Genomic DNA, 15102 nt, shown 5'->3' with positions numbered 1-15102 from the left:
AGAGATAATTTATTCATTCTTGTTTCATCTCCTTCTTTCAAGGGAAGATTTCTGTAGTTTTTCCCATCAGAAGTCTGCAGAACAAACACACCTGAGGAAGGAAATGCTCTCTAAATCCTCAGAGACTGCTGGGAACCAACCCTCAGCAGTGAGTTAGGATCTTGACTGTGCTCTGACAAATGAGAGCAGTTCCAGCCTTTGCTGTGTCCCACCCAGGAGGGCAGGCCCAGGGAACATCACCTCTGCCTTTGCCAGCCCTGCTCCTGGCAGAGCAAATCAATCACAGCCTGGCCTTGCCCAAATCCATGCATGAGCAAGGAGCTGATGCACAAAGGAGGGAGAAGTGCTCAGAGTCCTTCAAGGGCATCCACGTGGCTGTTCTCATTTCAGAGCGATGGCCCAGTTATTAATTTCTCTGTAGAATTTCCATTGTCATTTATCATTAATAACAATCACTTTGGGGCATCCCAGAGAGGAAACACAGTCTTGTGTCCTAGGGAAATCAATTTACTGACACCATTAGGGCTGTGCAAATAATTTTTTTTTTCGGTTCAGCTGCCAAGCAGAAGGTGTTGAGGAGTTCCACTAGAATCAAATTTGAAAGGAAAAATAATTTTTCTTACCAAAATAGAAACAAAGTAAAAAGCTATTCAATGCAAGAGAAAGCATTCTTCTTGACAAACAAACATAGAATTTCTAACAAATATAGGAAACATAAATAAGGTTCTAGAATAACAAAGCATTACACTAGAGGGGGAAGAACTCATGTTCTTCATGTAACCAGGGGCTCCAGAATCCCACCAGGATCTGGAAGGCTCCAGTTCACCTGCACTGCTCTGAGCTGCTCAGTCATGCATTTTCTCCTCTGCTTTACACAAAATTCTCCTACACCAGCAAGCTGTGCCAGCCCCCTTTTGGTGGAAACTTCAGCTGTATCCAACTGATTATTAGAAGAAAAAAAAAAAAAATCCCCAACATAATAATTATATTCTAGCACATGACTTGAGAATCCAGAAAATAAAGCACTTTTTCCTTTGCTTTCTGCTGAAAACTGAGTTTAAATGTGGTTACATACTTTGTAATCACTACATCCAAATATTCATGTGCACACATCACAAGCAAGTTCCAGTTCCAGCTCCATGAATAGTTATTAAAATACCTATAAAGATACTTATTTTGAAATCACTGATGCTTCTCATGGTTATAGCTATTCACTGATTGATTTAAAGCATTAAAAATACAAACATTCAGGTGAGTAGGGACTGAAACAACAACTTTAACTCATGGAAATGGGGAAACTTCCAGGCTGTGCAGTCACTGATTTAATGCATTGTAATTAATCCATCTAAAGTAAAACTCTTTCAACAGAAGGAAGAGGCCACAGAAGGATAAAAAACAGATTTATGTGCACAACTAAGATTTCAGTCTCCTGGGAATATGGCATGTGTAGGTTCAAGTAAAGGCTCTGCTCCTCAGGAAAGCCTCAATGAGAAAACTGTAAAACCTCAAAGGTTGTCACACAGATTGTCACAGAGAGGTGAGAGAAGGGAAGCAGAGGTTGCTGTATTTGCCTGAATGTTGCTTTACTCTGTGTTTATATTTGTTTTGGTGGTGTGTTTTTGTTTTTTAAACAACCCATAAAGGCAGGAGGTCCCATACCCACCTCACAGCACTGCCCAGCCACACAGTTTAGTCCTGACTGGTGCTGGCCCTGCCTGTGCCACCCCAGCACATCCCACACCTTCCCAACCCCAGAGCTGTGCAATCCATGAGCTGTGCAGTGCCTGGGAACTTCACAGAGTCCTTCTGTGCCAAACAGGCTCTTCAAGTGGCCTTTGCAGGCTCTGTTTCTGGAAAGAAGCACTCAGGATGAAATCTGGAGCAGTGCACCTTGAGTGTGCCTGTGCTCTCCCAGCATCCCTAAACTCTGTCAAACTCATCAGAGTTTATCTAGAGGACAAACTGAAAGCTGAGGCTCCTTCTGGGTCCTCTAAACCCCGAGCTTTAGCTGGAAGACTTGTTCTAGACCTGGCTTTAGAGACCTGCATGGACAATAAATCTCAACAGAGAACAATTTTACCAGCTTTACCCATACCCCATAATTTTCAGTTTGGCCACATTAAATCCGTTCTTTAATCTAATTTAATCTAATTTATCTCTTTATTAAAGTATTAAATCTGTCAGTCCTCCTGAGGGCAGTGCCAGCTGCTCCCCCCAGCCATGCTCAGCATCCCATCCTCACCCACACTGCCAGGAGCAGATCCTGCACAGCCCCTGCACCTATTTCCAGAGCTCAGCCCTACCCAGACACTTGCTATATTTAAAAGGTCATTAAGGGAACATTAAAAAGTCCAGTCTAGATTTGTTTGAGCAGTTACCTAAAATCCAGCAGCCCTTGCAGACAGAAGGATCAGAGTTTTGGCACAGGTTTGTGCAGAAAAACCCAATTTCAGCAGGAGCAGCACTCACCCGTGGAAATTGAGCTCCTTGCTGTATTTATGGTTCTGAGCATAATCAGCCCAAATCTGTGTTTCAGCACAGAAGACTCGTGTGCTGGGAGGCTCTCACACCTTTCCTTTTGCATGGCTGCATAGGGAACAGCCTCCTGTCCCAAAGGACATTCTGTGCAAGAAAGAATGGAGCTGGAGCTGAGACAATCTGGGGCTGTGACAAAGTTCTGGAGAGTGGGGAAGGAACTGAAATTAAGGTGCTGCTTAAACACCTTCTAAATCAGGATCTCACAGCTACAGTGGCAGAAAGAGTTAAATCAAACGTGTCCAGCCCTCATTCATCATTTGAGTAATTTCATTTCAATTAATTACCAGTGCTAACTGTAGTTAGTATCAGACACTTCTGGGAAGTGATGCTGACTTATAAAAACAGCAGTAAGTAGTCAATGCCCAATGTTTTCAGAAGCATTACATTTAATAGATTTATTATGGAAATGTTAAAGCTTCTATATTTCAGCTTCTTCAAACTTTATTGGAGAAGCTATTAAAGGAATTGTCTCACAGAATAAAAGTGCCTGAAGTAATAATATAATTTTAAACAAAATTTCTTATTTTGATTTACATTGAATTGACAGAAGCTGCTATTCTATTATGCCAAAAACCTTCTGCCTACCTGCATGAGATCTGACTGATTTACAGAAGAAACACCAACTCTTACAGAACATTTGGAGAGTTGCATTTTCTTATTAATCGCAAGAGTGAACTCATCAGCTCTGTTATTAAAGGTAATTTTAGACTCTTTCCTCTGTCACAAATGTAACTTTTAAAAATTTAAATGAAATGGGCTCTTTGGTTGCAAATTACCCTGTATAACTCCCACAATACTGCTTTCATTGCTCTAGAAAAATATTATAAAATCACTACTTCCTATATTTTTTTATGATGCACTTGAGTGGTTCCTCCATAAATACAAACCAGGCTGAATAAAAATTCTAGCTAGAAGAGCCTTGATTTTAAAAAAATACCAAAAAATTACCAAAAAAACAGAGCAGTGGTAACTGGACAGCCTAGCACCAAATGTTAGGCAGCTGAGCTCATGGTTTTTCATTCAGCCAAAATGAACCCCTGGAAAGATCTTGACCACAATGTTGAATAACTGCCTTCCTACCCTCAATAATTTTTGTTTGGATCCAGCATCACCTCTGAACACAGATATAACATGGTGTGAAACATCAAAACTTAGGGAGGAAGAGATTTTAGCAGTGATGCAAAACATGATGTTAGCAAACAGCAAATGAAAAATATTTCAGGTCACACCAAGGCAATCCATAACCTTGGCATTCAGACATCTTCAAATTTTCCTTTTATTGTGGGACATTTAAAGTATCCTTGTGTTCACAGCTTCAAGTCCATTTCATTTAAAAAAGGTGACATTTATTAACTATGCTTATCATATATTAAATTAACAACAAGAGAAGACCTGGGGCACATTATTCATCATGTGATGACAGAACTAAAAACTACTGTGAGCTGGCATACCCCAGCTCAGGGACTATTTCAGCCAGAATTAACCAAAACTGCATTTGGATTTGTGATCATTTCTGGTGCTTCTACACCTTGGAGCAGTCCTGTTGCCAGTCCTGTTTCCTTTTCACAGGCCAGCAGTGCTGTTTGGTCATTGCCATTCCCACCCAACAGGGGCATGGACTGTCCTGCTCCATCCTCCTCTTCCTCACCTCATCCTGCTCTGACCTTCAACAGGTGAAAGGAGCCCTTGGCCCAGGGTGCAACCCACCACAAGGGACTGGCACAAACACTTCAGAAAAAATGAGATGCAGAGGGAATGGCTGGGCACCTGAAGTTTCCTGAATTGGCTTTTTTTGGAGAAAGAAACAAGCACTGATTTCCCCAAGACATGAAAAAACCATGAGAAGGTTCCTCTGCCAACAATGCAGCATTTCTGTACGAGGATCATGAGATGGTTCAGGGAAGCAAACACCCCAATATCACACTTTGCTGTGAGCACATTGCTGTGCTTTTTCCAAAAGTTAAAATATCATAAGTACACAGTTTTCATAATTTCTTGAATTCTGCCTCCCACTGTATCCTTTTAAGCTGAAGTTATGTTTTTGTATAGGTTGGTGTTAATGTTTTATAAAGGTCAAATTATAGTTGTCTCCCTACTGTTTTATTGTAAGTGTTGAGAGCTGGCACTGTAATTAAAATTCTGTAGGGGTCCTACTTGTAACCAGGCAATTTGGGTTTTTAGCAGACCAGAGCACATTTTTGTGTTTCCTCTGTTTCACTGCCACACAAAGGAAGGTAAACAAAACCCACGTGCCTTAACATTTACATAAACACAAACATAAAATGTTTCCTATCAGTGTGGTTAATAGAGAATGTTAATATATTTAAATATAGAATACAATATTAGCAAAATTAAAAATGCACCCATTTTTCTACAACCTTGCTTTCCACTATTTTAGAAAAAGTCCAAGGCAAGACAATCCAGCTCATACATAAAGCCAGATCCAGCCTGAGCATTTACAGCGCTGTTGATAAGGGAGAAAAGATTCACAATCTGCTCTCCAGTAAAACAAACCTGACTCCCTGGCAGCAGAATGGTCCTGTGCATCAAGGAGATTATCACTTACTTCAGTCTAACCTGCTTTTAGGTTCTGGTACTTGCCAGCAAGTGTTCCAAAAGTGTCAGAGATTTACCAATGCTGGCTCCAACTTCAGGGAGGAATTTCTCTTCTGTTATCGACTACCTGTAAAGCTGCTCCAGCCTTGCCTCTGTTTTGCTGCCTTATTAAAGGCCCTCAGTTCTGCTTCAGTTCTCTCCACAGCTGAGAGACGAAGGTTGCACTGGGTTTTTTATTGCTTTTCTTTTTTAAAAGAAAGTAAACAAATCAAAGTGAGTATTGTAAGTGGAATTCTTGTCTAAAAAAGCAACATCCCAGATCACTACAGGAATCTTTTAGGTCTTCCCAAGGCTCCTTCTTTTATAATTCCTTGATAAAGGAATTTCAAATTTTGTTAAAGATAATCCCTTACAGGCAGGGATTCTTATTTGAGCAAATCCTACCCTTTGCCCAGGCTGATATTTTTTCAGGGATTAAAAAAACCCAAGACAAACACTTTAGTTAATATTCACATCACAGGATATGACATGCACTCACTCACTCCCCTGTCTGCAGGTTCACTTGTGTGCCCCAGAAGCAGCAGGTACAAGGCATACAAATATGCACAAAGTCATTCCAGACTAACCAGAGTTTTCAGAATCAATCCATTAAAGGTACTTTTTCCTTCCCTTCTCTAGAGGAAAAAGTTCAGGTGGACAGGCTGAACAGAGGCATAAAACAAAATCAGAGCATTAGCCTCCAGCTAGAAAAATCCCTCAGCCTAAGAAATTTCTGAAATATTTCCTGAGTTTACAGCCAGTGGTACTTATTCTCCAGGCAAGACTGAGAAACCACATGGCACAGGAAAGCTGTATGAAAAGGAGATGTGTCCATTAAAGCAGGCAGACTGCTCTGTCTGAAAAGGACTGATTTAAATAAGCAAAGGGAAAGAAAAACTGCAAGTTGAAGCATGATCATAATTACATTAGAAAAGTTATAATTTGATTTGGATTAACAGAGAGAAAACCTAAAAGCTCAGAATTAATTGTGAACTACATCTACAATTATTTTCAAGAATACTTGCATGCTTTAAGATATCATTAACTTAAATGAGATTCTATGTTTAAAGGAAGATTTAACCTCACATACTCCCATTAATTCTCACTAAATGTCCACACTGCACTTTGAAATGTAATGGAAAAGGTTAGCTAGCCATGATTCTTTTGAATGGTGCTTTCCTAAGATCCTCAAATTAAAAGTCCTGTCAGAAAGGCAGACCATGAAAATACCAAGAAATGTTCTACAGAAATGCATTCATATCTCTGTGTAGGGGGATTTGCATCTCCTTCTCAGATATGGACAAAGTTTCCTCCTGACAAAGCTGGGCTGGTGCTGGATCCTATCCAGAGTGACCCAGCTCTAACCCATCACCAAAATCCTCTCCAATGACCCCAGCTCTAACCCATCACCAGAAATCCTGTCCAGAGTGACCCCAGCTTTAACCCATCACCAGAAATCCTGTCCAGAGTGACCCAGCTCTAACCCATCACCAGAAATCTTCTCCAGAGTGACCCAGCTCTAACCCACCACCAGAAATCCTGTCCAGAGTGACCCAGCTCTAACCCATCCCCAGAAATCCTGTCCAGTGACCCAGCTCTAACCCATCACCAAAATCCTCTCCACAGTGACCCAGCTCTAACCCATCACCACAAACCCTCTCCAGATTGACCCAGCTCTAACCCATCACCACAAATCCTCTCCAGAGTGACCCAGCTCTAACCCACCACCAGAAATCCTCTCCAGAGTGACCCAGCTCTAACCCACCACCAGAAATCCTCTCCAGAGTGACCCAGCTCTAACCCACCACCAGAAATCTCACATCCCTACCTCTCATTTCCTCAGGAAGATGACCCTGCTGAAATGTTGCCAAACATAAGCAATCAGTGTCAGATTATTTGCTTATGGAACTTGGCCTAAACCAAGCCACCTACACTTTCCTAAAGGAGATTTTTGACTTCCAACACATTTCCACACCTGCAGAGAAGGAGCTGCCTCGTGGCCTGTGTGGGTAATCGGTTCAGGAGTAATAGCTTAGTTAATTTGATTTTTTTTGTTCTGAAAGTGCCAACTGGAAATGAGCAGAGAAGTCTTCCACTGCAGCACCTGGGGACATTATTAATACAAGGTTTGCACTGCGCTGAGCAAGAGACCCAACCTGCTAATAGCAAGCAGTTGGCCATTGATTTAGATTATTAGGAGAACAGCTGGCATGTCTCAGCCAACCAAAGCCCACACGTATTTCAAAAAAGTATTAGCTCTGAAACATTATGGCTCTTGGAAAGTCTCCAGAAACAAATTAAATCCCAAACCAAGTAATCTGCTACTTTTATCTTCCTAAATCCAGACCAAGCTGCTAGCAGAGCATTCACTGTCACTGCAAAGATCCTCACCCACTTTTCCTGTGGGTTTACTTGTTTTGGTTTGTTTTTCAAACAGGATTGTGTGGCTTTTCTCAATGAAACAGGCAAGAAATGTTGAGTTTAGATCCTCATTTCCTCCCCCTTGGAACTGAAATGCCAAGAGGAGGTTTCAGCAATACATATGCCCTTCCCTCTGTTATTCCACAAGAATGCATCCCAGAGAGGTTCTGATTCAGCCTGAAGGTGTTTTTCAGAGATTAAATAATTCTTTCATTCTGCTCAGTCTAATGTCCTAACTTTGCAAACACTAGTTTTATTAAATGTATATGCATAAAAATCAAAACATTCAATTTTGGACTCCTTCCCCCTCGGTCCTGGAAGCTGCCACTTGTTTGGGAGGGAATTGTCTGACCACCTGGCACTCAGCAACTATTCTCCCCTACTTTGTTTTGCTTCCATCATGTGTGAAAGCAGCTGAACAGATGATGTGACATTGCTGTGCTGCAACACCAATCTGCATGTATCTATTCAGAGGCACATTTGAGACACTCTCTATTGTTTAGCCATAATATGTATTCCCAGACAATGTTCTCCCTCCATGTAGGAGTTCAGGATCAAACTTCAATTAAAAGGCAATGCATCAGGTATTTAGGTGCAAAAGGATCTTCCTCACCTTGCCCCCACAAACATGCAGTAAAGTTTTCAGCCTCCCACTTTAAAACTTCCACAACTTTGCAACCATTTGCACCTTGCCCCAGATATTTCCTGGCATTTTACTTACATGAATTTGGCTTCCTATAACCATTTAAATAGGAATAGTGTGCTTAAGATGTGCTGCTTCAAATCCTGACCAATAATTCTGTTCACATGGAATAAGAGTTCCAGATGCTTTATATTAACCACATAAAGTGTCAGATTGAAGCTCTAGTATTCAAATTCTATCCATGCATATGAGCCCATTAAGATATATAGTTTAGGATATAACAAGCACTCTCCTATCTGGATAGGAAAGTTGAAATGTCTTTCCACTGAACCTGTTCCCTCAATGCCAGGAAATGGGAACCAACTCATTTTTCAACATCTTCTGAAGCATATTCTCGACACAGCGACCGATTTATGTGAATTTGAGGAAAATTTAAGATGTTTGTAAAACTCAAAATGCAATAAAAACTTCTTCATTTTGAAAAGTCACAACACTGTTTCAGCAAGGACACACTGAATAGGTGGAAAATCCAGAGTTATCTTGCTATTACCCAGAAGCCCAGACAGTTTTCCCTGCAAGAAATTGCTAAGCTTAAAATCTTACCTTGCTCGAACATGTTCTTTTGCAAGCTACTACTACCATGTGCAATCCCAATTTCACAAACCCTGCAATATTCAGCTTGAAGAGCTACCAGTCACATCCAAACCCCGTGTCAGAACCCTGCAGAGGCTTTGGCAAATCCCTGGGGGCTGAATGAGGCTGCCACGCTCTGTGCAAGGTGTGGGGAGGGGGAAGAAGGGGAGAAGAACAAAGTGGGTGTGATAACTCCAGGATCAGAATGAGCAGCTCCACTGTTGGTAGCATGGGACAGGCACAGGAAGAGGCCACCTGTGCAGTCAGCTGGCTTGGAGTCACAGGGAAAGGTGGATGAAATAAATAAATCACAGCTCTCACACGGCATCAGCTCAGAATCAACAGGAAATGTTTGGATCTGATCACGACCATGATCCGTGTGCACACGAGGCTGTAGGAGGAGGAATGATCTTCTCTGATCTTTCCACAGGCTTTATTGAACAAAGTAAATCTTGTTGGAGGGCACAGCTTTGCCACACAATTGAAAACCTGCTTTTAAGCTATATTAATAAGTACACTAAGATGTTTCACATCATATGAGTAAACAATGATTTTGATATGGTTGAGTAGAAAGCTCTGGGTTAAAATCCACAAAGTACCCAAATGCAGACAGACAAAACCTTCATCTTGAAGCAGCCCAGGCTCTGAACATGCAATCTATCACGTAAGAGACACAAGAGGTCAGCCATTAATTAACATTCAAATTAAAGCTTTTCAAGTAAGGGTCAGCACTTCCTTTGTTTTGACATTTAAAGCACTGGCAATGCCTTCCCCAGTTTAGTATGCACAATGCATCACCTCGTGCTTTATGTTAATTGCCTCCATTATTCAAGTGCACTATTTGATTCATTGTCAATTAAAAATACCCCCAAAAGCCAAGCCCGATGTGTGTTAAGTATAAACGTGATTAATGTAACACAATTACATCCCCACGTTTGTTGGGTCTGATTAGGAACTTTCCCTCAGCCCAGTGTGACAGAACCCTGTCACTGCCAGTGACCTGCCAGCCTTGGCAGGGACAGGCATTGCATGGCCACAAGTGCCTCTGACAGGTGTAAAACCTGTAATTAAATGCTGTCAATTAGCACTTCATCAAGAATGTGGAAATCTTGATGATCTTCTCAATTGGATTGCAAAGCTGGTCCTAGGTGTAAAGTAAAAAAAAAGTCTATAAGGAAGGAAAAAATAGTGACACAATTGTTTGCTAGAATAATAATTATGTGTAAATAATTGCTAATTCATGAAAGTGACTCCATGGATCTTTTCCTGCTACACCAAGGGAACATCTGGTTCTGCACACAGAGGAAAAAACCTGGGCAGACCCAAAGTAAATGAGCAATGCCTTCTTTTGTTTATGGTCACAGAAAATACAAGTTATAAGCAAATCTGAAAGGGGCTGAGGGAAAAAAAAATAATGACCAAACTGGGACAAAGAAATGGTCAAAGTCTAGAGGTTGCTACTAAATGAGATGCAAGAGCAAATAAATAAATAAGAATTTAAAAGCCAGTTCAGCCTGAGCACAATGACAGAAAAACTAATAGTAACTGAATACCAGTGAAACTAATAGGAAGGAGAATGTTCACACACAGCTGGACTTGTTATGGCCAGCTTATAAGCAGGTTTAATAAAAATTGCTACAAATCAGAACAAGAAATAAGAGAAAATTCTGTACCCTCAGTATGGTCTTCTCTGCATTCTTCCCATCAGTAAATGTAAAATATAATTAACACTGCCACATGTAGAAGTGATAAATACATAAGAAGCAGCCACAACCAATATTTAATTACAAGAGAGATGCTAGCAATGTACAGTAGGTTCTTGTTTAAATTGAAAAAGAAAAAGACTGTATTATTGCACTTCAGAAAAGAATTAAGGAGCTCCTTGGCTTGTTGAGGACTACAAAAACAATCACTGCTATAGGCCTGGTTTACATATTTGCTCTATTAATTTACACAGCCCTGGTAAGCCTCGCATTGCAATGCAACTGCTAAATTACACTGCTCTTGGTAATGGGCATAAAAAGATGCAAGAGCATGCAAAGTGTATTCAAACAGACAATTAAAATTATCAATTCTGTTGACAGCAAAAATGAAGGAACTGTGCTGAAGTTTATTGGTGCTGCATGAAGGACACCCTGTTTGTGGGTGATTGAATTAACCAGGATCACGCATCAACAGTCTGCCTCTGTCCAACACTGCACATTAGGCCAATTTAGTGTCTGCTTATTAAAATAATTTAATTCCACAGATTGTTCCCAGGCATTTCTGAGCCTCTTGCTGCTCTTCTCTCCTCCTCTCACTAATGATGGCATCTTAATTATTGTGCTCATTTTACGCCACCACAAATGGCTGGGTCACCACAGAGCAGCCCAGGCAGTTTGGCTGAACCAACCCATCCTCGGGTGATCCTCTCAAAAGCAACAGGAGATCTGGCCAGACACACTACAGCCTCAAAGTTCTAAAGCAGAAAAAGTATTTAACAAATGTTTATATTCAATTTAACACTACTTTATCCATACTTGTAATAGGTCTTCAAATGTGCATGCTTATTAAATCTAATTATATTCTAAGAATTTCAACTTTTAGCCATGCAGGAATAATGTGTTTGACAACTCCAAAATAAGAATTACAGAGAAAAACTAAATTCCCCAAAGAAATGAGAAGTTTGAAATCTCTTTTCTAAGCTGAACAACAATCTCACTTCTCTGACTAGTATTACTACTCGTGATCTAAAGTTCCTGTGAAAAAACAGCTCAGACTAAGCAACATATCAAAATGCTGAGACTAAGAATGTTATCCTAGAGGTTTATTTTAGTACCTCCAAAGGCTGAATGACTTAAGTTTAAGAGAGTTATTTCAATAGACTTTGGCAACTAATTCTGACATTTCGTTTTGAGAAGTTAGTGCTATTTTAAAGTGAATGTGCACAGATTACATCTTCATCTGAAGTGAAAATACATCAATATGTAGCAGTGCTATCTGGAGGGAACTGAGATGGGGAATGTGTGCATTTGGTGAGTAATATTGGTTTGCATTTCTTGGTTCCACCAAGCTATGGGATGTGTCCCCTTGTGGGATCCAGATACTGCACGTAGGAGCCAAGCACTGCTGCCCAGTGCTGGACACCCAGAAGAATTCCTGGTCCAAACCAGCAGGCAAGCACAACAAATCATCATCAGTAATAAATATCACGTGTAAAAATGCAGGTGTGTTTGGAAGTTATGGAAATGGCAGCACTTAAATCCTTTTTTAAGTCTTTAAACACATCAACCACTGGATAAGGCACCACTTTTGTTTGACACTGCTGAAGTCCAAAGCCCCAGAATGGAAAGAACAATTTCTAACCCCGAAGTATTGGAATGAACTAACACCAGAACTGAAAAACTGTTAAATGTCCTTCAGTTCAATGCTTGGATATACAGTGCCACATTGGGTTTTATAATGTGACACCTGCTCAATGGAAATATACTGAATATTCCAGTTGTGGGACACTGATGATCCCAAACTTCTTCCAGCCTCTGAATTTCATGCAAAGACTTGGACTTCTATCATCTGTGAATGCTCTCAAAATACAAACTTCTAAATCTCAGTTGCAGAGATAATTTAATAGAGATATTGGTGAGCAAGTCCTGATTTCCAAGCTCATAGGTAAGATTATGAAAAAAATTCAGAGTAAATTTAATTTTGAAGAAGTAGCTGGTTCTAGGTTTTCACAATATTCACGTAGCCCTAAATGATTATATATTGCATTTTGCCATTTCTAATACATGAAACAGAGTCAAGTCCGTAGAGACGTAGGATTGATGCAGGGGAACTCAGACTGAACCATGGCAATATCCAAAACCTTAGGTACAAAACAAAAAACACTTTCTGATAAATGGCAGGAATGAAATGAATACATAAACAATTTTGATTTTTGCACAATAGTAATATATGAAAACAACATACGGTTCAGAACCAGCTGGTCCTCTGTGAATTCAAATGGCTTTTCTATATAAAAAACCTTCTGCTGGAATCCAGGGACACATTCTAAATCTTCTGCACATGCAAGCAGCAGAACCTGAGGGGAGAAAAAAAACAGAAATAGACTTTTAACATCCACTCCTTCATCCATCATGTTGGCTTCTGGGAACCATAGCGGGTTTAGGCTCAGTGCTCATAAAACAAAACATTGGGGTCCATACTCATAAAACAGAATATCCATCACATCACATTTCCCCTTCACATCTTGCTAAACAATTTTTTATGTAAGGTTTTTGCTTTTATATATATGGGCTGGCATTGAAATTACAAAATAGTAGCTTTCAAGGTGAATTTCAGTTCAGAATATCAATAAAGAATGTTACTGGTCCATTAAAAACATAGAATGCAATGTTGCTCATAAAAATCACATTTATTTAGGCCTAGCTGAATACAGCTGGACCTAAATATATGCTGAAATTAAGCATATGCAAGTTGATTTGAATAAGTGATAAATTAAGAGCTTCAAAGCTGTTTCAAAGTTGATCACCAAGTTGCAGAAGAAATTCTCTACTCGAGGGTGAAGCCTCACATACAGGAGTTTCATTTACAAAAGAAATTCTTTGCTAGAAAGTATGAACTGTTTCTTTCCTTTCTCTCTAAGCCACAGTTTGTCCATTTTCCCTGTAATCAAAAGCTTGTTTACACCAAGGGAGGACTGAAAAAGAAATGCGTGCATCATAGTGGAGGTGGATCTGAAGGCTCCAGCTGAATGCAGTTTGTGTCACTGTTAGCACATGGTCACCCAAGTTCCATGTCACCACAGGAACATCAAAGGAGGAAGCTTAAAAGCAAAATAAAATTGCTTGGGAATAGGTACAATTCTGATCTCAGACTCTGAAGCATTTTATCCCTGAATAGAGAAAACAACCTGAAGGGTTATTTTTCTTGGCAGCTGTTAAATGAGACCATGGAGGTAAGAATAGTCAAGAAAGAAGCAGCAAGCAGAAAGGAATTACTAAAAAGTGTATAAGGTTAAAGAGAGTGGCAAAAAAAGGCAAGGTTAAGAGCAGGAAATGCCAAATCGTATTTTCCAACCCAAGTGCATTTTCAGAAGTACTTTCTGCTTTAGGACATTTAAAGGTGCCTTACTAAACCTGACTTCCAGGTGGTGCACTGACCACTCTGATCTCAAAATTGTAATGGGCAATCTGCTGCTGGTCAGGCAGCCCAAGCACAATCAGCTGGAGAGGGCACGTGTGACAACCAAGAAGGAAACAAACACAGCAGTTCTGAATGACATTTGCTCCTAAATTCAAGCAGTTCTGCACCATGGGGCTATTTACTCAAGACATCCTCAACACGCAGTTACAGTTTTGGAAATGAAGTTCTTCAGCTATAAGGTGAAGACAATTTCTCCTCAATACCAGGCCAGTGAATGCTGAAGGCTCTTTTCTCTTCTCCAGCTCAGTGACCACAACACCCTCACTTCTCCCAATGTCCCAGCAGCATCTCTCAGTCCCACCTCCACTCCTTGATCACCCAAATCTGCTGATCCTGATCCTAAAGAGATGTCCTGCAGTATTTAACATCTGCACATTTCCCTATTCCCCACCACTCACAGTCCATTAAATCACAGTGATACAAGACCTGCTCTCTCCCTTCTTGCATTTCCCACTCATTTAAAGTCTTGTGTGAGCCCATTTACAAAATCCCAAGGCAGCAATGCCCCACCTGGCCTGCATTAGTTGTTCTTATGGGACCCAACTGCTGGATCATTTGTTTCATGTCACTGGCAGTTGTTATAAAAGCTTGGCCAGAAGTGCCAGCAGACTGCAAGAAACAGCCAGAATATTTCATGGCAATTAATCTGGTGCAAGGCAAACACAACAGATGGACACCTTTGCCTTCCATCCTGACTTGTTCCATGTTGGTCCCTTGGAAGGATTAACCAAGGAAGAAGAGAAAGATTTAAAGTAATACACAAAGAAAAGTACAATACACTTTAATATTAATTTTGGTATCATCACACCATTCCTGCACTTCTTTAAAAGGTTTCAAACCTCAGCTCCCAATCCCTTCATCTCTTAATAAGACTGATATATTGATTTTATTGGAGATTTTGGGGTTGAGAATTGGACGTGTCCCCTTCAGTCTTCCAGCAGGAGACATCTGCAAATGTGAACTGAGGTATTCAGAGCCTGCCCTGAAAATTGTGCATAAAGCTTGATTACTGATTGTTAAAAAACCTGCCTTATATGCATTTCAATGGGCATGTGCACAGGAAGAAGGGCACACATGCATCTTCTGCA

At 40.4% G+C, this 15102-nt stretch overlaps 1 protein-coding gene across 1 annotated transcript in view; it reads right to left on the bottom strand.

Annotated features, from left to right (window-relative positions):
* The window catches only part of CDH13 (cadherin 13), a 445458-nt gene that overhangs the window by 346376 nt on the left and 83980 nt on the right, over nt 1-15102 (bottom strand). Inside the window, exon 2 of the mRNA XM_033069460.2 lies at nt 12779-12890. Coding sequence (XP_032925351.1) covers nt 12779-12890 — 112 coding nt within the window. The remainder of the gene's footprint in view (nt 1-12778; nt 12891-15102) is intronic.

The sequence above is a fragment of the Catharus ustulatus genome, chromosome 11 (assembly GCF_009819885.2).
Source record: "Catharus ustulatus isolate bCatUst1 chromosome 11, bCatUst1.pri.v2, whole genome shotgun sequence".
In the NCBI taxonomy this organism is placed as follows: domain Eukaryota; kingdom Metazoa; phylum Chordata; class Aves; order Passeriformes; family Turdidae; genus Catharus; species Catharus ustulatus.
The sequence above is the reverse complement of the archived record's forward strand: the minus strand, read 5'-3'. Positions and strand labels throughout refer to the sequence as shown.